Source organism: Pelodiscus sinensis, chromosome 15, assembly GCF_049634645.1.
Source record: "Pelodiscus sinensis isolate JC-2024 chromosome 15, ASM4963464v1, whole genome shotgun sequence".
NCBI classification, from domain to species: domain Eukaryota; kingdom Metazoa; phylum Chordata; order Testudines; family Trionychidae; genus Pelodiscus; species Pelodiscus sinensis.
The window spans coordinates 32,160,465-32,186,957 of NC_134725.1; the positions used below are offsets into that span (position 1 = coordinate 32,160,465).

At 42.5% G+C, this 26,493-nt stretch overlaps 1 protein-coding gene across 4 annotated transcripts in view; it reads right to left on the reverse strand.

Annotated features, from left to right (window-relative positions):
* Window positions 1-23,953, reverse strand: part of CCDC62 (coiled-coil domain containing 62) — a 42,199-nt gene extending 18,246 nt beyond the window's left edge. For 3 of the 4 annotated variants that reach the window (XM_075898588.1, XM_075898587.1, XM_075898589.1), the window contains exons 1-8: window positions 23,787-23,953; window positions 19,409-19,601; window positions 15,237-15,403; window positions 14,553-14,654; window positions 14,020-14,191; window positions 13,839-13,940; window positions 12,512-12,600; window positions 11,429-11,529 (exon numbers count right to left, since the gene is read on the reverse strand). In XM_075898588.1, the coding sequence (XP_075754703.1) occupies window positions 11,429-11,529; window positions 12,512-12,600; window positions 13,839-13,940; window positions 14,020-14,191; window positions 14,553-14,654; window positions 15,237-15,403; window positions 19,409-19,601; window positions 23,787-23,816 (956 nt within the window). In that variant the 5' untranslated portion in view covers window positions 23,817-23,953. Of the gene's footprint in view, window positions 1-7,834; window positions 8,597-11,428; window positions 11,530-12,511; window positions 12,601-13,838; window positions 13,941-14,019; window positions 14,192-14,552; window positions 14,655-15,236; window positions 15,404-19,408; window positions 19,602-23,786 lie in introns of all 4 variants that reach the window. The other variant, XM_075898586.1, reaches the window with a different exon arrangement.
* Window positions 23,954-26,493: the final 2,540 nt, after the last annotated feature.

A 26,493-nucleotide genomic window follows, 5' to 3' on the forward strand; every position in this document is an offset into this window, starting at 1 on the left:
ATAAAAGTACCACTCAACCTACCAAAATGAAAGTAGCACCCCATGCCTTCATTTTCTGCCTCTCCTTTTCCCTCTCTTGAAAACCATCTTTAAACAAGTCCAAAAATATAGCTTTAAATATTGAAGTGATAATGTTAAGAGTATAAAAGTTATTTCCCCACTTTGGACATTGCTAGTCAACCTCTTCCCATCCTCGGGGTTTTTTGGAGGTGTGGCAAAGACGGCAGAATTTTAATACAATGTCTCAAATTGTAACTACAGCTAAAACTCAACTGCCTGTATTGGGTTTCAGAGAATGAAACTAAAGCTGTAGGCTACGTCTACACTGGCATGATTTTCCGGAAATGCTTTTTGGACATACACCCAACAGCATGCAAGACCTGTCCAGCCTAGAACTGCAGATGCAGCATCAACTCTTTATACCTGCAGCTTTCGCCACTGAATTTTTGATAATTACTTACTAGAAAATGTAGTATGCTCAGAGGAGAGAAAATGCCAAAGTTGACATCACTAATATTTTATATGTATCCAAAATTGTTTTCATACCAAAGAATCATAGAATACTACAAATGGAAGGGACCAAGCATCATCTAGACGAGTGTTTCTGAAAGCGTACTGCGAAATCACTTAACAAAAACAAAAAACACAAATTAACTAGCCTCCCCAGTTTGTTTATTTACTGGCGCTGTGGCCATGGAGCCTTGCGGCTCCCATTGGCTCTGTTTCGTCCTTTGCAACCAAGGGGAACTGTAGAAAGTGGCCAGGGCTGGGCCACTGCTTCACACAGCTTCCCTTGCCTGAAAAGGACAAAATGGAGAAAATGGGAGCCTTGAGGCTCCATGGCTTTAGCGCCAGTAAATAAACAAACCGGGGAGGCCAGTTAATGGTTTTTTTAAAGTGATTTCGCAGAACACTTTCAGAAACACTGGTCTAGACCATCCCCAATAAATGTCTGTCTAGCCTACTCTTAAATATCTCCAGAGATGGAGATTCCACAACTTCCCTAGGCAATTTTATTCCAGTGTTTAACCACCCTGACAGTTAGGAAGTTTCTCCTCATGTCCAACCTAAACCTCCTTTGCTGCAGTTTAAGCCCATTGCTTCTTGTCCTAACATCAGAGGCCAAGGAGAACAATTTTTTCTCCTTCATCTTTGTGACACCTTTTAGATATCTGAAAACTGCTATCATGTCCCCTCTCAGTCTTCTCCTTTCCAAACTAAACAAGCCCAGTTCTTTCAGTCTTCCCTCATAGGTCATGTTCTCTAGACTTTTAATCATTCGTGTTGCTTTTCTCTGGATCTTCTTCAATTTCTCTACATCTTTCTTGAAATATGATGCCCAGAACTGGACACAGTACTCCAACTGAGGCCTAATCAGCGCAGAGTAAAGCAGAAGAATTACTTCTTGTCTCTTGCTTAGAACACTCCTATTAATGCATTCCAGAATCATGTTTGCTTTTTTTGCAGCAGTGTCACACTGCTGACTTATATTTAGCTTATAGTCCACTATGACCCCTAGCTCCCTTTCTGCAGTACTCCTTCCTAGACAATCGCTTCCCATTCTGTATGTGTGAAACTGATTGTTCCTTCCTAAGTGGAATACTCTGAATTTGTCCTTATTAAACTTCATCCTATTTACCTCAGACTGTTTCTCTAGTTTGTCCAGATCATTTTTAACTATGGCCCTATCCTCCAAAACCCTTGCAACCCCTCCCAGCTTGGTATCATCTGCAAACTTAATAAGTGTACTCTTTATACCAATATCTAAATCGTTGATGAAGATAATGAACAGAACCGGTCCCAAAACAGACCACTGCGAAACCTCACTTGTTATGCCCTCCCAGCATGATTGTGAACCATTAATAACTACTTTCTGAGAATGGTTATCCAGCCAATTATGCACCCACCTTATAGTAGCCCCATCTAATTTGTATTTGCCTAATTTATTGATACGAAGATCATTAGAGACCGTGTCAAATGGATTTCAACCTTTACATAATTCTATGTACAAAAAAGGATTAAGTTAGAGTTCTGGTTGCATAAGTATATTTCTTCACACCACTCCATATAAAAAGAACAATTAAATTAAGGCAATAATCACACCCTACAGAATACCAATGTCCAATCACTGATCTTCTACTATCATGACAGTCTACCACAACACCACAAATTCATCCATAGCATGTTTACGGTCAGTTCAACAACAGGATCTCGCAAAATGTGCATATCAAGGAACTTAATAAGCGGCAAGGAGTCCTATGGCACCTTATAGACTAAACTATAAGGTGCATAACTATAAGGTGCAAACTGTTGGAGCATAAGCTTTCGTGGGCAAAGACCCACTTCGTCAGATGCATCTGATGAAGTGGGTCTTTGCCCACGAAAGCTTATGCTCCAACACTTTGGTTAGTCTATAAGGTGCCACAGGACTCCTCGCCGCTTTTGCAGATTCAGACTAAAACGGCTACTCCTCTGATAAGGAACTCAATATTACACATTAGGGATATTAAAATATATTTATTTGTGTAAATGTGTAACCACTGAAATTTTCAGTGGTTACATGTTTACATACGGTGAATGAAGGGGGTGGAGAGATGAACACAGGCTCCTGTTCTCTCTCACACACCCCAGCACTGCTGCCTCAGTATCAAAGGTAGCAACATGGAAGGCAGATGGCTCCATGGGAGCCAGTGCTCTTGGGAAGTTGGCTTTTAAATTGGCTCCTTGCATGTACCAACTCTTACCGGCCCCTCTCATCCATACTGCTGGCTCTGTATCAGAGGCAGCAGAGTGGGGGTAGGGAAGAGGTGGAAACCAGTGTGTGTGGAGAGCCAACTCCCACAGAGTCATCTGTCCCCACTACAGAGGCAGCAGCATGGTGGAGCGGGGCAGGAGAGAGCAAGTACACACAGTACACATATCACTGTGTACTTGGGTACATATTCACATCCCTATTACACATATTCTTTAATACAAATTTTACTTTCTACCCTTGATAAGAATATTGCTCACGGATCAGGGAAATTACTTCAAGAAGAAACACCTTATCACAATATGCTAAATGGAATCTATGCCAACATCTCTGACTGCTCTGTAGTTTAACCAGTAAATTACTAATTAAAATTTTAGAAAAAAATAATAAAAACTTCAGCCAACTAGAAAATCAATCTATTGTAACACAGGAAACATGCTGTACTAACACTCTAAACAGATGTTAGACACATTGAACTAGAATAAATGCTAGAGAACCACCATGTTTCAAAGATTCTAAATAATAAATAAAATCAACTGCATCTTGTGGTCTACTTACACAGAATGCCTAATGTAGTCTGCAGCTTATTCACAGCTGTTCACATGTATGCTCAGGAGTCTACTAGTAGTGAGATAACATTTATTTCCAGTTGCTAAATTAATCACTTTCATTTTAATAAAGCCTTTTAAAATGTTGTGTATTGTTTTAAAAAGTTAAAAATTAAGAAGTTATCTCCTAGCATAATATGTTCCCATGATCCCCTCTCTCTAAGAAGAAAAAACAGCTTTCTGGACACATTTCTGCGTCTTTCGGGAATTACCAAATAACATCATACATTTTTGTAAGCAACCCAACTTCTATAAAGCACTAACATTGTGCTTCTCATGTTATAGGGCCTATACAAAGAATTTACAATCTAAGAAAATGGTTTCAAAGACCCAAAGGAAGGAATTCTCAGAATTGGTTTGTTTTGTTTAACTTTAGTCATCCAATTATAAAATATTGCAGTACAGAGAGCATTTGAGTGATATGTATTAATGTTTATGAGCCTCTTTGTGGTAAAATGAAGTCCTAAAACATAAGCCCATATAGCACAGGCCTGGTCTGAGGCCTAAGGCCTAGCTAACAATGGACAAAAGCATGTCTAACATAAAGCAAAGCTAAGCTGTGAGCAAGAGGCAGGCCCCTGCTCACACACCTGGGCACAAACAGGGCTGAGAGTGCAAAATGCTAATTGGTAATAGGCCCAGGTGTAGACCAGTAGTTGGTACTAAATACCAACTGTAAAACAGTAATTGGTACTGATCAGAACTTGAAAGCACATGGCAACACCAGCTCATTAAAAAAATACCTTATTACCCATATTCCCCACAGATACTGACCCAGATTAGGACAGGGTCTAAAATGACAGCTTGATGGATAGAGATGACCTGAACAGATCACGAGGTACAAGGTGATGGATGCGATTTAAGAATAGATCACGAGGTACAAGGTGATGGATGCGATTTAAGAAGAGTCAAAGCATGGTAACCTGGCAATGTCAGAGGGTGGCAACCTGACAATGTCAGTAGTGATGTGTAACTTGTTTGTACTGTATACAAAGTGGTGTCTTGTGGGGACAGTCTTTGAATGACCTAGGGGGCAGTGGGACCACCCACTGATTCAGTCATGCCAGTGTTATGGATTATATATGCGTAGTGGTTTGGCAGAGTCTACTGATGACTATTACTGTACTTCACTTAACAATACACCTGGCGGGTACCTTCAATCCTTATCTTATTTGTGGTCTTTGGGGGCTCTCTTGTGGTCTGCTGTGTTGACTAATTGTGCAAGTCATATGGCACACATCACTGAGAACACCCGCAAGCAGTCTTGTGGATATCATCATCATCATCAGTGGAGCCGGAGACCTGTCAGGAATTCATTGGGAGGACCCCGCCTGACTACCTTAAAAAAAGGAACTCTTGAAGAGGGACATAACAAGAAATTGAGGGCCTGCCACCCTTGGTTCAGGAAGCTATTCAATGGATTGATCTAGCTTTGAAGATGACGGGGTGGACAATAGGAAAAGGAAATGAACAGGCTTGAATTTGACATGAGCCATTTAGTTCAAGATAAAAATGGGCCTTTTTCAAAACAAGAGGAATGCAGGTCAGCAATAATACAGTGAGCAGTCAAACTCATGCTCTAACTTCAAAAATGTAACTTGCATTCACATCCATTAGACAAAATGCAGCAACTGTTAATACAACAGAAATGAAGTCGCTGTAGTGTATAAAATAGATCATTTCACAATCTCTCCTGTGATAAAATCTAGCAATTCATCAGCTGAGTTAAGTTCCCTGTTGCCAGATTTTTTTTAAAATGGCAATGACTCATTCCAACAATGTCCAACAGACTGACAAGGGAAGCATTCTCCCTTTGCAGACTGAATACCCAATAAAACTAGTATCAATTATCTCCACAATTAAGCTGGCAACAAGAGACTACAGAAACCAGATGCAAGCCCTGGATAAGAGTGCAAACCCTAGCAAAGACTCCAAGCTACCGTAAACTTACACTGAGTGGGACTGTGGTAGCAAAAGGTATCCTCAACCTCCCTTCATCCATGGGACAAAGTAAGTGCAGATTCCAAAAGTGAAAGGTACAGACTGGGGATAATGTGGCCAGGAAAAAAGTTTTCCATCTGCTAGGCTCCTACAAAGAAAAATACACAGAGGAGGGCAACAGTAGAGGCACCCCAGCTCTCCCTTGGGCAACACCCATGCTAGGAAGATTAGTCTTCACTGGCATAAGGTGGCGGCACCTGCTCCTTCTAGGGTTAAATCTGTTCCCAAATATGACTTAAGGGACAAAAGCAAAGGGATTAAATTAACAAAGCTTATAACTCTAATTAATTCTCATCCAAGAAATCATTGGGATGGGAGTATAATGGTTCCTAGGAAAGGATATAAAGTTTTTGTTTTTTGGGGTAGTTGGGAGAGAAGAGGTAGAAGAAAGGGAAGTAGAAGGAAAGAAATTATTTACAGCCAGTGCAAAATAACTCTAACCAAATGAAAAGCTGGTTTACAAATGCTAACCTAAACTATGTAGGAATGCTCTAGAACAGCATTCCATTTCAAACGGATGGCTGCTCATCAAGCTTTTGTCCCTGAATTGAGATGGGTCTACACAAAACTTTTGTTGTTGTATTGTTTTAAATGAAAAAGAAAGAAAAAGTCAGTATCTGAGATATACACCTACATAAAGTTCATACAATTGGATGCTAGAATATATTCCTTTATACATATTGTGAGATAGTGTAAATTAGTGGTGGGGAACTGGGTTCTATGTATGGACCACGAGACGTTTTGTTTACTGTTGTCCACATGCAGGGTTACCAAATTCCATTGGTTTTCATCCACATAGTTTTCTCCTACCAGGATAATTACAGTAACATGGACTTAAAGAAGGGCACGTGGAGTGAGGGGTGTGCCAGATGCACACATTGACAGATGTATGTTCCCTCTGCATCCAATCAAAGTGCTGCTACTGTTCAATCAGCAATCCACAAATTCTAGTTACACAAGCACAGTTAGCAAAACTACCCTATCCTGGGAGACCGTCTTGGTTACGACAATCTTGTGGCCCACTGAGATGAAGGAGTGTCACTCATGCAGGCCACTCACTAGTCTAGTTTGCTCTTAACTATTATAAATCTATTGTAGTCAGTTGTGCCAGTTGATGTACACTAGGTAAAGAGATAGGCCCCTTCTATCTCTAATGTAAAGTGAAGTGGAAACAGGGCTGAATTATTTGTAAAGTCCAAAGGATTAAGTCCCTGTACAATAATGTTAATAACTAAAAGGGGGTAAAACAATCTGAAGAAGGAAACTGAAGGGAAGTACTCCTCAGTGCACAGCTGTAGTCATGGCAGATCCATTGTAATAGTCACAGCTTTGAATTTCTTTGCCTGATGTCACTGTAACCCCAGTACATAAATGTTACCTTTGAGAGATCTGAAAGCCTATAAAATGTACCAGTATTTCCTCAAAATTTCTCAATTTGCAGACACACTTCAACCCATTCACCTCTGACTGCATCTCAATTTTTTCTAATATGACACAGGGATCTCAAAATCAATAAATATGTCAGCCAACTAATAAATTGTTGTGGGATCCAAACCATCTTAAGCTCTGGGTTTTTTTTATTTAAAACTACAGTTATTTCATTTTCTTTTCTCAACCAAGCTGATTTAATTTGAAACAGCATGTATAAAAAAAGGCATGAATTTTAATTCTCTCTCAGACACCAAGTTGTCAATTGAAATTTAAAAAAATAGTAAAAATTTCACACAGTGACTAGATTTGATCTTTGCTTTAAAAGGTACTACCTGAAAAACAATCCCTTTTCTGTCTGAAGATTTTTTACTTGTAAGTGTTACCTACCAATATCACAATAACTAAACATTTTAAAAAATTCGATTCTCCCCTCACCCCGAATTTGATATCGTGTATTTGACAAGACTTTCTGTAGTCAGTTTCAGAGCTTCCCATTTGCCTGGGTCTTTCACAAAACAGGTGAGAGAAAAAAACAAAATGTATACAAATAGGAAAATATGATACTCAAAACTACATAATTTAGATGTAGTCTACACTGCCAACTGAGTGACAAAACTTTTGTTAATCACAGGTGTTTTAACACACACACACACACACACACACATACACACACGCGCGCGCGCACTCACACGAAAGACAACATTTTTGCCGTGGCTAGTAACAATATAAATAGCTCTCTGTCAGCAGGAACGCTTTCTTGTCAACAACACAAATCTCACTTGTAGGAGGTGGAAGTATTTTGTTGGCAATAGTGCAAGCAAACAGCATTTAGATCGCCCAACCTGTGTCACTTAAAGCTGTGTGCAGATAAAGACTTATTTTAAATGTACTAAGTTTCAAATTGATAGTGTTCCTTTAAAACTTAATAGGGACTATTTAAATTTTGCACAAGATAAATAAAAGTTGTCAAGAGGCAGTCCAAATTTCTACATAATTATAACTCTACACATTTGGATTTTCAAATGTAAAACAAATACGTAACCTTTTGAAGCTGGTGCTTTTTATCTCATGTGGAGTCTTGGGACAGCTGCAAACTGCTCTGCACCAGACATTTCCATCTCCTTTTATGGGTCTGAAAATCTGTATCCATTCCAGATCTGTTAATGACTTATAACGTGCAGCTTTATCTATGATGGAGTTAAGAGGACAGAAGCCAGATTCATCTATGGAAACTGTGCTGGAAGACTCTTCATTTTTTCGGTCACTTGAAATTCCCGCCGTCTTTGTCTGATCATTATATTCAATATCTGTTCTGTTAGACTGCTTTGACCCAGGATGCCAGCAATTTAATGAATCTAAATGAGGACTGAAGTTAAGCCAATGCTCATGTATAGGTAAAGATACTCCAAAATTTTGTTGGTCTCTGCTTAGAAATGCATCTTGTGAAGCTTGAGATGTTTCCCTGACTTCCACAGACTTCATTCTGTATCTATTAGATACAATTCTGCTGTCTGGTTCATCAGTGCTTAATGAAGCATTCTGCTTTTCATCTTCCATAAACAAAGTCTTTTGTCCATGTGATAAGCCTTTAAAGACTTTCTGAAGTCGATTTAAGCGAGCCAAAATACTTTCTTCCTTGTCTGACACATTTATTAGCGGCCTATTCTCTGCTTCACACACATTACAGATTTTTTTTTTACTGCATTGTGTAGTCCCATATTCCTCAGGTATATTCTGAGTGCCTTCACTGCTAACTGTGTCTTTTTCGGTGCTATTTTCAAGCTCTGATAATACCAAACCTATGCTACAATGGCATGATAAAGAACTCTAGTTATAAATACTGCATTCAATATATGAATTATATTTGGTATAAACCATATTTTGCAGGACTGCAGCTTCATCTTGTGCTAGATGTGAATATACAGGCAGAGAGCTGTGCCTATACCAGGCCTGGGCAAAATATGGCCCACAGGACGGGGGATCCGGCCCGCAGCATAGCAGGAAGCCCCAGGAAAGCTCCCTGCTTTCATCGCTCCATCAGCACATGGCTCAGAAAAGTGGCTGTTGGCTGTTTCTCTTTCACTACTGTGATTCTGGAAGGGAAGGAGGAAGGCTTTCTGAGCTTCCCCTGCTCTTAGCACAATCCCATTGGCCAGTTTCTGGCCAATGGGAACTCCTGTTTGAAAATCAGGCAGCACACAAAGCACCCTCGCTCCCCTCCGGCTCATAGTTATTCACACACGCACAGGGGTGGGGCAGGCAGCTTGCCTGAGAACCCTGCTGGGCTGCTGGCTGAGAATCACCCAGGAAGTCTCCCAGCTAGAGCCACCTTATAGTACTCCATCTCCACCCTTCCTCTTCCCTCAACCCCTCCCCCCATGTCTCCCTACCCTACACAACCCAAACCTTCTGCTCCCCCCCCCCACACTCTTCCTTCCCTAGGTCCCAACCCAAACTCCTGCCTCCTCCTGTATCTCAATCTCCTGCTCCAGATTACAACCCCCTCCTGCCCTAGGTAACATCCCAAGTCTCTGAATCCCAGTCCCCTGCCCTAGGTCACAACTGCCCCCTTCACCCAAATGCCCTCCGAGACTCCACGCTCCCTCCTGCACCCTAATCCATTACCTCAAACTCCCTTCTGCACTCAACCTCCATCCCAGACCCTGCACCTCCTCCATTAATATCATGGGAGAATGTGGCCCTCAACCACTTTCCAAAATCTTGGAGTGGACCCCCATCAAAAATTATTGCCCAATATTGGTCTACACAGAACCCCAGTGGCATACTGATAGGGCTGTCAATCTATGCACTGTACATTGCAGGATTAGGAACTGAGAGGATCTTTTTATATTTTACACACATTATTACACATTGTTGGAACTGTACTTGAAACTATAAATTGTGCTCTTATTTTCCAATAAGACAATAAAAGCCAATTTTGAATTAAAAAAAAATTAAACACTATATTACTAGGCTAGTTTTATGCTGCTCCATTGCTCCAGATCTCTCTTTAGCAATTTCACAAAGGACAGAGAGAAATGGACACCAAAGGACTAGTCTCTAAGAACTGAATGTATGCTGAAAAACAAGGAAAGTTTCATTTATGAAAGTGGTTCAACATTTTTACATCTGTGCACTCCTGAAAAATTTTGAATGGAGGTGCAGACCCCTTTGGAAATCTTAGGCATAGTCTGTATATCCTGAGGGGCCCATTAACCACAGGTTGAGAACCTGCTGCTGACATTTAATATAAATAACAAAAAATACTGAAAGTGAGAAAAATTATAAGCATTATACTGAACATGCAACCACATGTACAAACAGGAATTAGGAATAAAAATAATTTGGTATAAAAATAGTTGTTTGAATTCCATATTGTTTTGGGGGAAATACATGCAGCTAAAAGTACATGGCTAAGAACAGCGTAAGGTACATCCTCTAAAAGAATATTCTCCTTCAAGCGCTCCAAGTTACTTTCTTAAAAACAGAGTATAGGTTGAACCTCTGTGGTCCAAGACTCTCTGGTCCAGCAACATCCGCAGTCCAGTAAGACCACGGATATAGCTGGACTAGAGAGCCCTACCTCAGAGGTTGCTGGCAACTGGAAGCAGAGCTGGCTGGTGGGGTCAGCAAGAGCCCTGGGGACTGCCAGACTGGGAAGCCAGTGGGGCTGCCGGAGCTCTGGGGGCTGAGCCTGCAGCCAGTGGGGCAAGGAGGGCAAGTAAGCTGGTGGAGCCGCTAGAGTCCACAGCCATTGGTACAGGAAAGCCGGTGGAGCCGCCACAGTCTGCAGCCTAGTGGGAACAAGCAGCCGGCAGGGCCACTGAAGTCCACAGCTTGTGGGACCAGGAAACTGGTAGGGACATCAGAGTCTGCGGGATGGGAGTTGCAGAGCCCTGAGAGGGCTGCAAGTGCCTGCAGGACCATTACCACAGCTCTCAAAGTTGCAGAAGCTGCTCGGCTGCCACAGCCAGGGGCAGTGATGCCAAGTAGCTGGGCAAAGGAGCTCAGTGGAGAGGACGGCAACCCCATCCCTACCCCCTGACCTTTCCTGGTCCATAAAATTCCTTTGTCCAGGATTGTTCAGCTCCCAATGGAGCTGGATCAGGGAGGGCCAATCTGTAATTTAATCTTGACTAATTAAAAGACAGAAAGAAACACAGATAGACAGAAAGAAAAGCAGCCCCAGAAGCCTGACAGTAGTTAACAGAATCTGAAACACGAACAGAGGTCAAATTCATTAGATAAATAGTATGTTACAAGGCAGAATGATTAAACAGACAAAAGAGATGGCAAAAATTACTATTATTCACTATGCTATAGCTTATTTTACTAAAAACATTTATGGCTAGATTTGTTAAGTGTACGCTAATTCTATTTTATAAAATGTTATTTCTGACACGCTAGTTGTCTGACCTCAAACCTATGCTACAAACTGACTAACTCACATTGTCTCTTGACCACATAACTGAAAACTATATGAGAACGATACTGTATTTTCATGGATTACAGGCCAGAGGTGTCAGATTTTAATGTATAATACTTCAGCCCATATACATTATTTAGAATACTAAATATGTAATAAATAATTGATTCTCTACTTAAACAATTATAAAACCCACATCACCAAGCTTACTTTGATCCGTGCACCTCCCCCTTGTGTTTCTGCCATAATTCCTGAGAATTCTCCAAGTTGAAATGAAGAAATTGCAGATCATGCTGTTGTTTTACATAGATCTACTTCCAGACAATGATAAAGCAATTAGTAAAAGTCTGAAGAACAAGGAATATTATGTCATCTTACATTAATATACTGCTTTTCATCTCAAAAAATCAAATCACAAGAGCATTTTATTAATACTGATTTTCAACAAAAAGCATTTCCAATGGTCTCAAGGCAAATGTCAATGCAAGATTTGGTTCTACATAGTTAGGAATTACTTCATCTTATTAAAAAAGCAGCCACCCCAAATTGAAAAACAGTAGCTGCTAAACAAAACATGAAGTACATACACTATATTCTATTAGTACTATATAGAAATTATAAAGACAAAATAAAAGTGTACACACACACACACCACCTCCAGCCACACAGTGCCCCTTAATACCAAGAGATTTGACTTCAGTCATAGAGAATCTGATTTTCCAAAATGTGGAACATTCAGAGCTCCCATTGCTTTTAATAAGTACGGTGGTTCAGCACCTCAGAGAGCAAATGCCACAATTTTTAAAATTTAGTTCCACAGATCATGAAAAATTATTCCGAAATGTATTTTATTAAATACCAAAGCAATAAACAGTTGAAGTTGTTTATTTTAGTTCATGGCAAGTTTTCTTCTAGGTTTAGACCCCAGTCCTGCAAAAACTCATGCATATGCCCAATGAAGGGTAAAGAAAAGTGTGATTCCTCCCAATGGATGAAGCTGAGCACATGCATAAGTTTATGTGGGATATGGACTTTGTCACAGCACATTTTGACTTAAATCAGTACTCTAACTTTTGGTTACTAAAATCATCATGTAAAAAATAAGGATTTATATCATAGGTTCCTAGTCATAAGCAGCTCAAGCTCTAGGGTTAATAATCTAGCAATACAGAACACAACTATTACTCAATTGAACAGTTAGTTCTATTTATTTTATATAACCCTATATACACGAATAAGATTGTTGAAAATTGCCTTCTTAAACACAGAAAAGAAATGCAATGAGGATCTTACCTGCCGCAAATTGGACAGTTCTGTGTCAGTTCGGACTTGTTTAGATTTGGCAGATTGAAGAAGCTGATCTTGTCTATTTGCTTTCTCAGCTGTTTTAAAAGTGTATTAAAAACCATTATTTTTGCCATAGAATCAAAATGAAAAACTAAATACAGTCAAAAGAAATCTTACACACACATGAATGTCCAAAAAGTAATACGAACCTTAAAAAAAAATTCTCAAGATCAACAGCATACTTTTTCATGAAAAAGACATTCTTTTTATAACTCACAGGACAACTAAATAAAATATCAAGGTACCTACATTTTTTCACCTTATTAGGCACCCAACTTTGCTAAAATTTCTTAATTAGCCTTTTCAACCTCTATTGTACATTTGGAAATATGGAAAAGCAGCAATTTGACTTTCTTAATATTATTTTGCTGCAGTACAATAACGGTGCCAGCTACACTCAAAAGGAAAGTACACATACCAAGACGTACAATTACTCGTTTTTCCTATTAGGGCATTTATACCAAATGAGTTTATTTGTCTGATGTTCTCCCTTAATGAACACACTCCCTCCCTTCTGGCATTTTCTTGCTACTAATGGGAGAAGCGGAATGCACTCAGTACCTCAGAGTGCAGTCACCTTGCAGCCTCTATACTTGTTTTACAATTTTCTATGGAGTTGTGTGAGAAGAGGGAAAATGTCAGTCATGTTAAACTATGTTATTAATACATTAGATCAGGGGTTTTCAAAGTTGGGTCATGGGCCTGCCCAGGTAAGCTGCTGGCGGGCTGCAAGATGCTTTGTTTATCAAAGCGTTCGTAAGCATAGAGTCTCACCGCTCCCATTGGCTGTGGGTCACTGTTTCCAGCCAAGGGGAGCTGCAGGAACTGGTGAGAGCCAGGTCACTGTTTCCTGCAGTTCCCCTTGGCTAGAAACAGTAAACCACACCAATGGAGCTGCAAGGCTCCGTGCCTTAAGAACACTTAAATAAACAAAGAGTCTTGCAGCCCACCAGCAGCTTACCCTGGTGGGCCCACAACCCAACTTTCAAAATCCCTGCATTAGATCACAGGGTCTAAAACAATTCAATAAAGATACTCTCCCACCAATCCTCTCAAGTAATCACCATCCTCACATAAGATCTCTGTGGTAATTACACAAATAGCTTTAGTAGAAAAGCAATACTAGGAATATACTTTTAGTTTCTTTTAATACAATAGAACAGGCGAAGGATATGACGAAATATGTCCCTCAAACCTCCAGCAAGTATTGTACACACCACGATCTGAAAATCTCTGACCCACAAAGCATTGGGTACTAAAGCCTTTCACTCACCATTAAGTACAAGCTCATTCTTCAAGTAGTTATTTTCTTGTTTGAGACGTATAATTTCTTCCCGCTGCTCATTATTTTCTTTCGTTTTTTCACTGAGATCATCTTTAAAACAAAGTGTGATCCTGAGTGAAAAACACACACTCAGATTTACAGTGCATTAGGTAACAGTTATATTACTTACCTTTTAATTTATTCATTTCAAATGTTAGTTGTTTCAGTGTCAGTTTGAAATCCTGCCTCTCTCTGCTGATACTGGATTCCCCCATTTTAGCTGCCCTCAATGCATTTTCCAGTTTTTTAAAGTTAGATGTAAATTCAGTAATATGATTGGTTGCTTCAAGTATATCTTTATCCTACAAAAATATAAAAATAAAGCATACTTCAATCTTTTTTCTTTTACTTCTTTTCTAGGTCTTGTCATTTTGTCTGATACTGATGCAACTGTGAAAGCTTCCCTTTCTAACAGTCTCATATTGACTGGGAGAAAAGACTTGCTCTGAACTCTGGACAACCAAAAATCGTGGTTACAGAAGTCCACTATTCTTACTGAATATATGGGTTTCTAAAGTGTTGAAGATTTTTCCATTTTCAGTCAAGCCAACCATCCAGCAACCTAATGAAGAGTAGTGATCAATTGTTACATCCCAGTTAATAATGGTATTAGAGTTTTGTTCAGATATTTTGGGCATGCAGAGAGAAGACAACAGATGTTACCTTTAGCTTTAGCATTGTAACGAGTTCCTGTTCCCTAGCTTGTAACTGGCCTATTTTAGCAGACAGCTCCAACACTGAACAGTTGAGACTTTGATTTTTCTCCTAATAAATAGAAGGAGAAAAAGTATTAACTAGTGATTAGTTACACTATTACTAAATAAAACTTTCAGTAATTCAACATCAAGGAACTCTTTCTTCTCATAAATATATGCACAACTCATTTAATGTCAAGAGGGAGACAACATAATTTAAATAGCAGAAACTGGAACTTGGGAACCAGGAATGATAAGACATTTAATAAGGTAACCATGTAATTGCTAAAAATCTTAGCAGTTACACTTACTGCAGGCTCTGCAGTATAAAGCTTAAATAAAATTTATATTGCAGAGCCCACAGAGAAGCCTGCCTGGGAGCATATTTGACAGGGGACGCCAGATCCATTTCCAGGGAGGCAGCTGGGCTTCTGGCTCTGCAACCAAGGAAACAGCTAGGCTGCCGGCTCCACTCCCAAGGAGGCAGCTAGGCTGATGGAAGGGGCTGCCAGATCCGCTCCTGGGGTGCAGTGTAGAGTTTAATCGATAGCATTAACTGATGAGAATCAATTTATTGGTTAAACTCTAACATCCCTAATGGGAACTGCTTGCAAACAAGGACTGGAAGATCAGGCCATTAATCAACACCTACCTCCAGGACCTGACAATGAAGAGTTGTATCGGTTGCTTTTTGAGACAGTTCCTGAAGCTTCTGTTGAGTATTTTCAAGTGTTATCCTACGATCATTTTGCTGAGACTCTAAGAGCTTTAATCTTTTGGTTAATGTTCTTATCATCTCATTTCTCTTGTGTAGTTCGTCTGAGAAAAGAGATCAGAAACCTATTGCGAGCAAATACCAATTTAAATGACGTTTCATACATCTTTTAAAAAAGCCAAAGTACTTTAACAAAGCATTTTAAAGTAAAAAACATTTAATTTCTATAAATGAAAACACAGTGATGTAATCCTGAAGTAGACATAATGATTTTTACCTGACATGCTTCTTCCCTACTTAATTGTATATTTTTGAGTTTGCAGAGAATTATCAATATTAATATATATTTTATATAAAAGCTACACAAGTTAAGTTATATTAGTGAAGTACATTTACAGTTCTTTAAAACAAAATTTACAACTGTTCCAGGTAATATTTTCTTTTAGAAATGCAAAGCATCTTGCTGGTTTTTAGAGTTGCTATAACAAATCATCTTTTAATAAGTTCTAAAGAGATCATTCCTTCCATGACATTCTAGTATTTCCATGGTAATAGGACACATTACCATGTGTTGTGAAATACCATATGAACATCACTGAGAACACAGAGTGTCCAAATGCTCATTCTGATTGGCTGGCAGTGCGTTCCTCATCATGTCACAGTTGTGCACCAATTCCTGATAGTACAGAGCTAAACTTTCATTGATAAAATACACAAAAATATTTACAACCTTAATGTTCTAGGAAAGATAGAGAGAAGAGATCAAAAACAAAGTACACTGTGGGGCTGACAGAAGAACTGAGGATAAGGGGGCAGCAACAAAAAGTGAAAGTAACAATTTAAGCTGCACTTGAACCAGGTTGATTTTTCAGCAGATTGTGACTATTTCAGACACTTTTTACTCACTTTCTAGCATGAAAAATAAACTCTGGATACTTGACATACCAAATTATTTTTAAAATCAAGTTAAAAGTGACTGTAAAAAAGGAACCACAGATAGAACAGCTAGATTTCTGTGAAACAGAAAGGGGGAATGGTAAAATCCAAGTAATTTATGTAATGACTGAAAAACAAAAAAGAGGGTCAGGGAAAAATTCAAATAGCCTACAAAGGTTATAGGCTATAGCCTGCTATAGTTTATTACTACATTAAAGCAATACTCCTTAGGTATGAGACATCATTTTGTTCTTTTTCCCCCATATTTATTGATGGAATTTTTTTAATTTATCACTTTCACTAGTAAGGATTCATAGAATCCACATGTGGCTTGAGATGGAAAAGGAATTGTATAAAAAGTGGAAACTGGGTCAAAGTACAAAAGATTAATATAAACAAATAACACAAGTATATAGGAACAAAATTAGAAAGGTGAAGGCATAAAATAAGCTCAGTCTGTCTAGAGACATAAAGAGTAACAAGAAAACATTCTACAAAAATATGGCAAGTAAAGGAAGACTAAGAACTGGGTAGGCCCATTGTTCAATGAAGAGTGAGAAATAATAGAAAATGTGGAAATGGCATGGAGATTGCGGATGATCTAGATCAGTGTTTCCCAATTTTATTTTTCCACAGAACCCCTAGAGTTGCCTTAAAAAAAAGCCCTCACCATGGCTCTGTTTCTTTAACAGGGGGCGGGGGAGTGCGGGCTCTTTGAGGAACCCTTGCTTTTGCTTCACGGATCACCAGGGTTCCCCAGAGCACCAATTGCATAACACTGATCTAGATCAGTGGTCTCCAACCTTTTTACACACAAGATCACTTTTTAAAACATCAGGACAAGCCAAGTTCTATTCCATCCCTTCCTCAATGCCCCACCTTTTCCTTGAGGCCCCACCATCTCCATTCCCCTCCTCTCCATCACTTACTGTCTCCCTGCCCCACCCTTATTCACTCTCACTGGGTTGAGACAGGAGGTGCGGGCTTTGGGGTGGGAATGAGGGATTTGGATGTGGGAGGAGGTCAGAGGTACAAGCTCTGGGAGGGAATTTGGGTGCAGGAAGAGGTGGAGAAGGGGATGCTGGTTCATGTAGGGGGCTCCAGGCTGGAGAGTGTTGGGGCAGGTGGAGCAAGGCTTGTGGATGTGAGGGTGAAGGAGTTTGGGTATGTATGAGTGGCTCAGGGCAGAGGGATCGGAAGTATGATGGGCTCAAGACACAGATTTTCAGTGTGTGGACTGTGCAGTAGTGTTGTGGGATGTGAGAGGCTTAGGACAGGGTGTTCCGGTGTACGATAGGCTCAGGGCTGGGGTGTGTGCAGAGATGCAGGAGTGTTATGATGCTGTGGCCAGATGGGGATTTGGTCCCAATTGGGGGCTTGTTGGCCAAGCTTCATTTTTAAATAAATGAACACAAAATGTTTCAGCATTGTCTTATTTATTGGAGGGGCAGGAAACCTGTTTTGGATCAGGGGTCATTAACCCACAACAAATCAGTCAGGAACCACACAAATGAGATGCAAAAAAACAACCTTTCCAAGTCCCGGCAAGCCTCACTGACATGGCCAACTGGGACACCTCCCTCCACTGGTACCCTAGCCCCATAGGGGGAGAGTAGGTAGGACTGAGGTTCAAGGCCTCAGGCCAGATTAACTCTTCTGGGGTTCCAGGGTTAGTGGAATTTGTGGGCCCCTCTACATCCTGAGGTAGGCCCAAAAATGAGGGATCCAGTATGCAGGACGGGGCTGCCAGTGAGAGGGATGGGGGTGCAGAATCTGGGTGGAAAATAGGGTACAGGAGCAAGCTGGAGGAAGGTGTCTGGCCAGGAGGGAGGGGGCAGGAGCAGGGTACTGGTGGGTGTCTGGCTAGGAGGCAGGGCAGAGTGCTGGTGGATGTTTGTCCACAAGGCAGAGGCAGGGTAGGGTGCTGGTGGTGTCTGAGCAGTGTTGGCGGGGCCCTGGGCAGGGGGCAGGAGCAGGGTTCTGGTGAGGCCCTGGGCAGGTGGGAGTCTGGCCTGGGGGTAGGGTAATTGTGGGGGCTGGGCAGCGTACTTGTGAGGGTATGGATGGGGGGGCAGGGTACTCGTGGGGGTCTGGGCAGGGGGAGGGGACAGGGCCAGTTCCCTGGGGGTCCCACAACTGTGCGCCAGGTCGGGGTCTCAGGAAGCACATGCGCTGCTTCCCCCCTCCCCAAACAGCTGATGCGCTTCCTGAAAAACCAGGTCTGTCACACCACTGAGGACTTCCTTCCTTCTGCGTGCGCACACACAAGTAGGAGTCCCGGGACCACGCCAGCTCCAACTGCTCAGGAAGCACACGCACTCTTCTGTCACTCCCTACAGCAATGCGCACTTCCTGAGCAGTTGGAGCTGGCACAATCCCAGGACTCCTACGCGCACAGGAAGAGCAGCCCACATGCTTCCTGGGATGCCGGCTCTGGCATACAGCTGTGGGACTTCCCCATCATGCCGCAGGAAGCCAGCACTACCTCCATTTTCGCAGGAGGTAGCACCAGTGAGGGCTCCTTTTTGGGTTGGAAGGGATGACCGGGAGCGGTGGGGGGGGGGAGGAAACTGGGTCGCCTCGCAATCGACAGGTTGGTGACCATGGATATAGATGGTGCTTGGTCCAAACGTGAAGGCAGGGAACTGGACTTGATGACCTCTCAAGGTCTCTTCCAGTTTTAGTATTCTATGATTATCAAATTACAAGTCCATCTTCTGCCAATCAGTAGTCAGACCATTTCAGTACAGGTTGAACCTATCTGGTCCAGCAACATCCATAATCTGGCAGGACCACAGATGTTGGTGGACCAGAGAGCCACTGGACCAGCAAACAAGGAGGAGAGCCAGTCCGGCAGGGCTTGGGGTAGCGGAGCCCAGCAGAGAGGCTAGTGCCCCACAGAGAGCATGGAGACCTAACCTCCCCTGGTTCGGCAAACTTCCTTGTTTGGGTCCTGTCAAGACCTGAGAGTGCCAGGCCAGGGAGGTCCAATCTATACCACTGAAATGTAGCTGTCAGTAGCCGTCCAGAGATGACAGCTTCCTAAAATGGAAAAAACATAAAATCCTTTAAGTGTATCATTGTTACATGCCGCAGGAACCCTGCAAAGACACAAGCATCCACCTACATGGGTCAGCTAACAGGACCAGGGCTTTGCACTGTACAGTACTTACTTTCTAGCCTGCTGCATCGTTCTGCCAGAGTCAGTATTTTTTGTCGATCATCTTCCCAGGCTAATAGCTGCCTTTGATGCACTGCAACCATGTCATTAAGTTCCTTATCACGATCTTTCAGTTCTGCTACTAATAACTGGAGTTCTTTCCTCTGTTTCTGAATGGTGCTGCTTTCAAAGTCTGTGCTAGGATTCTACAAAAAGAAAACTGCTTCATCATATACAAGCAACAATAAATTAATCACAAGTCTATCTAATTAAGGTATTATGTCTTTATAGAATTCTGTGAGCTTGTTATTTGTATTTTTAAAACAAACATTTCAATAAGCTATTTAAAATCACCAAAAAGAAAACTAGATAAAGCACTGGAACCTTGTTAAATTTCAATACAAAAATCAGAAAGAAATTGCATTTTTATAGCTCAATTAAAGCCTGCAGATAGAGCTAAATGTTAATTTACTTTTAATAACCAAACTAACAAATTCCAACATTAAAAAGAACAAAGATTGATAATACGGCAATAATCATCCAAACTAATTAATTAGCCTCTTCAAATTTAATCTAAAATAAAACATCTTTTCACATCTGAAATCAGATCGAAGTTCTCTTATTTTCACTATGATCAAACTTTATTTCATTTTTTTGGGTTACGCTTTTATTAAATCTTCAGAACTGTTTGTGTATTGAATATGCTAAACCAGGGGTTCCCAAACTTTTTGACACAGGGACCAGTAAATCCATTCACGGACTTTTGGAGGACCAGTAACATTCATTTGCATATTTGCATATTCATTAAGCCAATGATGTATATTCAAATAAGTTGTTTCTGGTCCTCCCAAAACCCCCAAATATACTTGTCAGCAAGTTAAGGGAATATGAATTGGATAAATGGACTGTAAGATGGGTAGAAAGCTGGCTAGACCAGGGTTTCCCAAATTTTACTTTAGTTGGAACCCGTTGTTTTTCAGTATTGTTTTTTGTAGCCCAAAAATATAAACGCATATAAAAAAAAGAATGAAAAATGAATAAATTTACAGTGTTTCACCCGGCTGCATCCTCTGCCCAGCTGGAGCCAGGGCTTCAGGAACCCATTGCCACATTAGCACTCCAGGAGGTGGGAATAGGAGCAAATTGGGGATAGGGTATCTGGCTGGGAGAGAGGATGCAAGGGGGAGTAGAGTTGCCAGGTGTCCAGTTTTGTAACGGACAATCTGTTATTTGAGGGTTCTGTCCAGGAAACAAATTGAGAAAATACCAGACATATAAAAAGTCTGGAATTTTCTAAATAGATAAGTTTTATTATAATTAGGTGTATCAGTCTGTAGCTGCGAACTGCCTGGCTGGTAGATGTGCTCAGGCTGCATGAGTGTGTCTGCCAGCCAGGCAGTTCGCAACTACTTGAGGGAGGGTATTGGCTGGTGCGGAGAGGGGAGGTGGGGGCACGGCACAATGGAATCCCCGGAGCTGGACTCACTCATATGCCCCAGATCTACATGTGCTTGGATCAGTCCCGCTTCCCGCCAGCCAATTCGCTCCCCCCCTTTCTCCTCCCGATCTCCCCTGTCCAGCACTGCTTCCCCCGACGGCTCCCCGTCCCAGCCCCGCTCCCCCCACCCCCTCCCAGCCAGCCAATTCTCCCCCGCTTCTCTGCCCGATCTCTCCTGGCCTGCCCCGCTGCCCCCATCCAGCCCTGCTTCCGTAGGCTGGTTCTCCTGTCCTCCTCCTCCCGATCTCCCCCCTTCCCAGCCAGCCCTGCTCCCCTCCCAGCAGCCACGCTGAGGCCTGGTATTTTTTTCCGGGCCACGGCCCATAGTTTAGGAAACACTGCTAAACTATCTGACAAAATGCTAAAAGACCTCAAATCTGCAAACATTTTTTTTTCTCTCTCTCTCAAGAAAATGTAGAAGAATTGTAATTGTGTGATCAGGGTCTAAATTTACAGAACAATACCTATAGATATTCAGCTTTTTGTACTCTCAGAGGTTTCCAAGATTCTACTGACATTACATTAGGGCAGTTTACCTGGTTTCTTCTTACTAAGATATATAAAGCAGGAAAGCACACTTTATCTTCTTCATCCTTTTACTTTGACATGACTCAACGAGAAACTGGCAGTTTTGATTGAGACGCTCTGCACTTCAATCACTACTTTCTTGTTAGACTATATGCTACATATTTCAAGTGTTGTTTGCTTGTTTTTTACCTGGAGTGAAGCTGAGAATGATAATGATGAGCCCACAGATATTGTGTGTAGGGATATTAAATGGCGTTTAATCAACTAATTAACTAGAAATTTCATCAACTAGTCGATTAGTTGATAATGGGGGGAAATTGCAGAGTCACAGAGGGAGCTAACACCGCTGCGGCTCTGCCTTTTAAACTTATTAAGAGCTCACGCCTGATCCCCACTATGCCTCTGCCTCTCCTACTCCTCCCTCCGCCGCAGAGATGGTGCTGAAGGGAACAAGCTTTTAGGCTGGCTGCCCACAGCACTGGCTCCTGCTCCCCCACCTTACTGTCTCTCTGATAGAGGCAGCGAGGCCGGGGGGGGGGGGGGGGGGGGGAGAAGCAAGTAGTCGAGTCACTAGTTGATTATCCGATAAGCATATATTCTTATTGCATAATTGACTAGTTGCTTACATCCCTAATTATGTGATCAGGTATTCCCCACTTAATAGGTCTTGGTAAATATTTTCTACAATTTGAAGATTCAGTTTAATTATTCAATAATAATTGAAGTGTCACATGCTTGTACACTGAGGTCACTACAAAAAATTAATAAAAATATGCATAATTTAATCCTGATTAGGGATGTGACAGTGTAAACAAGTAAATGGTTAATTGATGAGTTTGCGCTCATTGGTTAACCCTTACAGTTACATGCAGCCCTCCCACCACTACTTCTATACCAGCAGCCAAAGGGGGAGCAGGTGAGAGCCAGGCATGCAGGGAGCCAGTTTTTAAGCAGGCTCCTCATGAACACCAACTCTAGGAAACTGCCTGTCTCTCTGGTGCTACTACTGCCTCCAATACAGACAGCATGGTGGGGACACAGATGGCTACACAGGAGGTGGTACGCAGGGGGAGCCAGCCACCATCTCCTGCCAAGATGCCCTCCCCTGTGTGTAAACGTGTACCCGTTGAAAATTTAGCAGGTACACATTTACCAAAATTAATTTTAACATCCCTAATCCAGAAATAAGCATACTCTGAAGTCATGCAATCAAAAGGAGGAAACATAGGGATGTCTATTTATGTGCTGCCAATATTTTTCCCTGTAATGCAACGATGCTTAACTCTACACCCAGGGGCAGCTTCCACTCCTTAGAGCCAATTCCCTGTAGTTTGCCAGGCCTCCATTCTCCTCTTTAAAACATATTTCTTCAAGGTTTACAAAACCCTTTCGCAGAGACACCCCCTCACAAGAGCATAGGGACTTAAGGGAGCTGTTCTGCCTCTCCCTCCCCTCCACAGGCTCTAAGGCAGTGGTGGGCAACCTGCAGGCTATGGTCTACAAGTGGCACATCAGGGTTCTGTGTATGGTACCTGAGACATTTTGTTTATCATTGCCCATGTGTAGAGTTGGCAGATTCTGCTGGTTTTTGTCCACTTAGTTTTTTTCCTACCCACATTACTAAAGTGAAAAGCACATAAAGTGGGGCATGTGCTGACTGCACACAATATTGACCATGCAGCTCTATGCGTCCTCTGCATCCAAAGTGCTGCTACTGTTTAGATTACAGATAGACACATACAGTTAGCAAAACTACCTATCCCAAGAGACTATCTTAGTTACATCAATCTTGAGGTCACTGAGGCCTTGTCTACACTTACCACTGCAGGGACCCATCTCCCAAGCCCAATAAAGAAAAACCTGCTAAATCGACCTCTCACCCCGCCCCTGGACTCCGCGACAGCACAGTTATCGCGGGTAAGGGCAGCGGACGGGAGGAACTGGGGACACTGCAGAAATCCGGACTATGGGAGGCCGATTCCAGCCGCACTCACAGCTCGACCGACCCCCCTATTAGAGCCGGACACTCCTGGGGCCGACTCGCGCTTCCCTCCCTCCCAGCAGCGGTGCCTAACTGAGGGGGAGGCTCTCACGAGCCGCGGGGAGGCGCCAGGCTTGTGTCTCATGTTGCTCTGGGCCATCTCATCCCTGGCGCGAGAGGCCGCTGCGGACGAGACACCCCCCTGGCCGCGCTGGACCCGGGTTCGAGCCCCGCGGTGGGATCGGCTCGTAGCCCGTTATCCGAGGGCGGGGAAAGCGGCTCAGCCCGGCCGCAGCTCCTACAGGTGCCCCGCTGGGAAGCCGCGGGGTCCAGCCCCGTGCGGCCCTGGCGTAAGAGATCTCGAGCCCCTCAGCCTGCTCGTACCGGCTGCTGCACTTCCGGGCTGCCCTCCATCCCGAGCTCGACCCAGCACCTGGTGCCCCCTCCGGCGGCCGAACGCCCCCGACTCGCGCTTAGCTCGCCATCGCCGCTACCGCGCCTCAGGGGCCAATGAGAACGGCCCCGCCTCCGCCGCTTTCGGCCTCCATTTGCCCCACCTAGCGGGCTGCGTCATCACACGGCTCACGCGCCGGAACCGTTGTCCGGAGAAGTGCAAAGGCCCTGCGCGCGGAAAAGCGCCACCTCCTCAGCGCGCGCGCGGGGGGGGGGGCGTTGTTGGACCAGTGCCTGAGAAGGCTCCTTCCTGCAGCCCCTTCCCCTTTTCTGCGACTCAGACACTAGAGGCTAAACCTGACCTGCCCGCGCCGGGAGGGGGGGGGGGTGTGAAGGAATCTGCGCCTGCGCTGCAGTCGGCGCGTTCTAGCCTACACACTGAGCTGGTCTAGCGATCGCGCTGTAGCGCCCCTCCCCACGTAGTGTTAAATCGGTGGGGCGGCAAGGTAAAAGCTGCCTCTGCCGGCCCAGTCAAACGCACAGGGGATGGACCGGTTCCAGCTGTCTGAGTGCAGAAGCCGCTACTTGCCCTGCACATCAGTGGAAATCTGCTTTAAAGCACCAGCCAGCGGTGAGGATGCAGATTGCCACAAAGTTGCAGGCCTCCCGATACAACATTTGTATCCTCATCCAAAATTAGCCTGTGGGTATCTGCTTTATACCTACATCCCTGGATGTGGTTAGGCACAGAATTTGTGGATGCAGATGCAAATTTTGTACCTGGTCCATGCTGCTTTGAAACTTTTGCCCTATGTGGAGAAAGGAAAGCGATTCTGTTGGTTATTCCATTTCTGCCAAGTGGGAAGAAAAGCTAATTCTTCTGCTTTAATACACTTTAGGGATTTGGAACTATTGAGCTTTTCTACCATCATCAATTAGTGTAAATGGTACAATTAGAGAAAAATTCTATTAACTATATATACTTAGAACTAAATTCATAACACATACCTAAAAGAACCCAGCATCTATATGAAGTGGCCACAAGAAGGCAAGTTTTAATGAAAATGACTAATATTCTGAACATAGTAAACCAGTTACATCAGGGTACTTGATTGGTTTCATTCATATAATGCCCTGTATCTGATAATCAGTTTATACACTGTGATTACTAAAGTGCCAATATCAAACTACTGAGTACCTGTGCTAAAATGTTTAGCAGGAAATTATACTTATTTGACACAAAAGGCATAGTTACAGTAGGGATGTGAAGATTTAACTGGTAAGCCTCACCCTTAATGGATGAGCCTTATCGGTTAAGGGTCACTGGTGGTGCCTCAAGCAGCTCGCTGCCTGCCACAGGAAGGGGGCTGCTCCAGGGCTATGGAAGGCCCGCCATCAACAATGTCAGTTTAATCAATTAGTCCAGGGGTTCTCTAACTTTGTGATACTGTGACCATCCTCTAAATTGCTCATGACCCGCCCTGGGGGTCAGGACCCACAGTCTGAGAAATGCGGAGTTAACCAATTAAATGGAATTTTACATCCTGAGGCTACAATCAGATGAAGCAAAATCTTTCAACATCAATATAATGCCTACATTGAAGAATTGTCCCTAAGCCTTAAAAGTGGTTTAGTTTAACAATTTTAATTTCTCTCAAGCCAGCTAAATGCGCTAATACTACTACTAAGAAATAAGTTTAAGGCTTTCTAAATAGTTATTTTATTACATGATTGACATAGAACTAGTTACCTAGTTTCATTAGTATAAAGTTGAAAGGGCTAGTGTGTTCAGATTGATACATTTATTCACAATACTTTTTCCTTAAATTCAGCTTAGTTAGCACTATATTTAACATTTATCTTTAAGAATATTGTCCTAGTTTAAACACTAATCAAATTTATACTAGTAGTCAATCAGAAGTCAGACACTGCTTATTCCAGTGTATTAAGTGAACCAATCACATGAACAAATATAGAATTTGACTGGTGGAGCCATGAAAATTAGGGATGTTAAATTTAGATTAACTAATCAAATAGTCGATGGGATATCCATCAACTATTCAATTAGTCTATAAGGGCACCCCGACCATTGAACTGTAGCAAAAGCCCTGCCAAGCTCTTGCTACAGTTCAAAGGCATAAACCCTGCAGGGAGCACGGGGTCAGCAGGGGACTGGCCCAGTGCTCCCTGTGGCCCGTGTCTTTGAAATGTATAAGAGCCCTGCTGGAGCTCTAGTACATTACAAAAGCAGAAGCCCTGCAGGGAGTGCGCTGGCCCAGAGCTCCCTGCAGCGCCTCACCTTTTGAAATGGACAAGAGCCCCAGTGGGGCTTTAGAAGCCATGTGAGCTGAGACTACTTCAGTCCCCACTCCCGCTGTTTCCTGATGTGCGTCTACCTCCTCTGCCCCCTGCAAAGACAGTGCTGGGGGGAACCAGTTCTTTGTTCTATCAACTCTTTTAACATGAAATGATTAACAGACCTTTGAAAATTAAAGCCAATTTTTAATCTCACTTTTCATTTGCACCAATTGAAATAGCTTCACTAAGTTAGAGGAGTTATACCAGTGTAAGTGCAAACTAATTTCTAACTGGATCATCAGAAAGCAAAGAGGGGTAAATTGAGAACGCATTTTTACTAATCTGGTTTTAAAACTTTAAATTCTGTTACAAAAAAAGCTGTGAAGAGACAATAAACATG